General features: G+C 69.5%; 1 protein-coding gene across 1 annotated transcript in view; it reads right to left on the bottom strand.

Moving 5' to 3' along the window:
• Positions 1-542, bottom strand: part of KCNK1 (potassium channel, two pore domain subfamily K, member 1) — a 33,708-nt gene extending 33,166 nt beyond the window's left edge. The window contains exon 1 of the mRNA XM_014950490.1: positions 6-542. Coding sequence (XP_014805976.1) covers positions 6-335 — 330 coding nt within the window. The 5' untranslated portion in view covers positions 336-542. The remainder of the gene's footprint in view (positions 1-5) is intronic.
• Between the last annotated feature and the right edge of the window lie 39 nt (positions 543-581).

Genomic DNA, 581 nt, shown 5'->3' on the forward strand with positions numbered 1-581 from the left:
CTGGCGAAGAAGAGGGAGGAGGTGAAGTCCCAGTTCCAGTTGCCCGAGGCGTTGCTGAGCACCGAGACGCCGTAGTTGCTGGCCTCCAGCACCCGCATGAGGAACTGCTCCAGCTGCTGCTCCGAGAGGCAGGCGTGCTCCTCCAGGAAGCGCTGCTTCAGCTTGCCCAGCTCCTGGCGCAGCAGGTCCTCGTAAGGCAGCTCCACCGAGGAGAAGACCACGGCGCCGAACACCAGGTAGAGCAGGTAACCCAGCACCAGCAGGGCGAAGCACCAAGCCGAGCGGTGCTGCTCCACCAGCCGCACGCAGGAGCTGCCCGCCAGCGACTGCAGCATCTTTCCCCGACACGCCGGGCGGCTGCGCCCCGGGCCGGGCCGCCGAGAGGGGTGGGTTAAGGAAGGTGGGGGGGACGAGCGTGGGGCAGCGGGGCCGGTGCGGCCGCCGGCTGCCCTCTGTCTCCTCTCTCTCTTTCTCTCTCCCTCTCCCTGAGGCCGTTGACTTTGAAGGCGCGGAGCGGCGGTGATGTGGCGCTCACGTGGGCGGGCGGCGCAGGTACCGCGGCGGAGGGGCGGCCTGCCGCT

The sequence above is a fragment of the Calidris pugnax genome, unplaced genomic scaffold, assembly GCF_001431845.1.
Source record: "Calidris pugnax isolate Ruff unplaced genomic scaffold, ASM143184v1 scaffold24, whole genome shotgun sequence".
NCBI classification, from domain to species: Eukaryota; Metazoa; Chordata; class Aves; order Charadriiformes; family Scolopacidae; genus Calidris; species Calidris pugnax.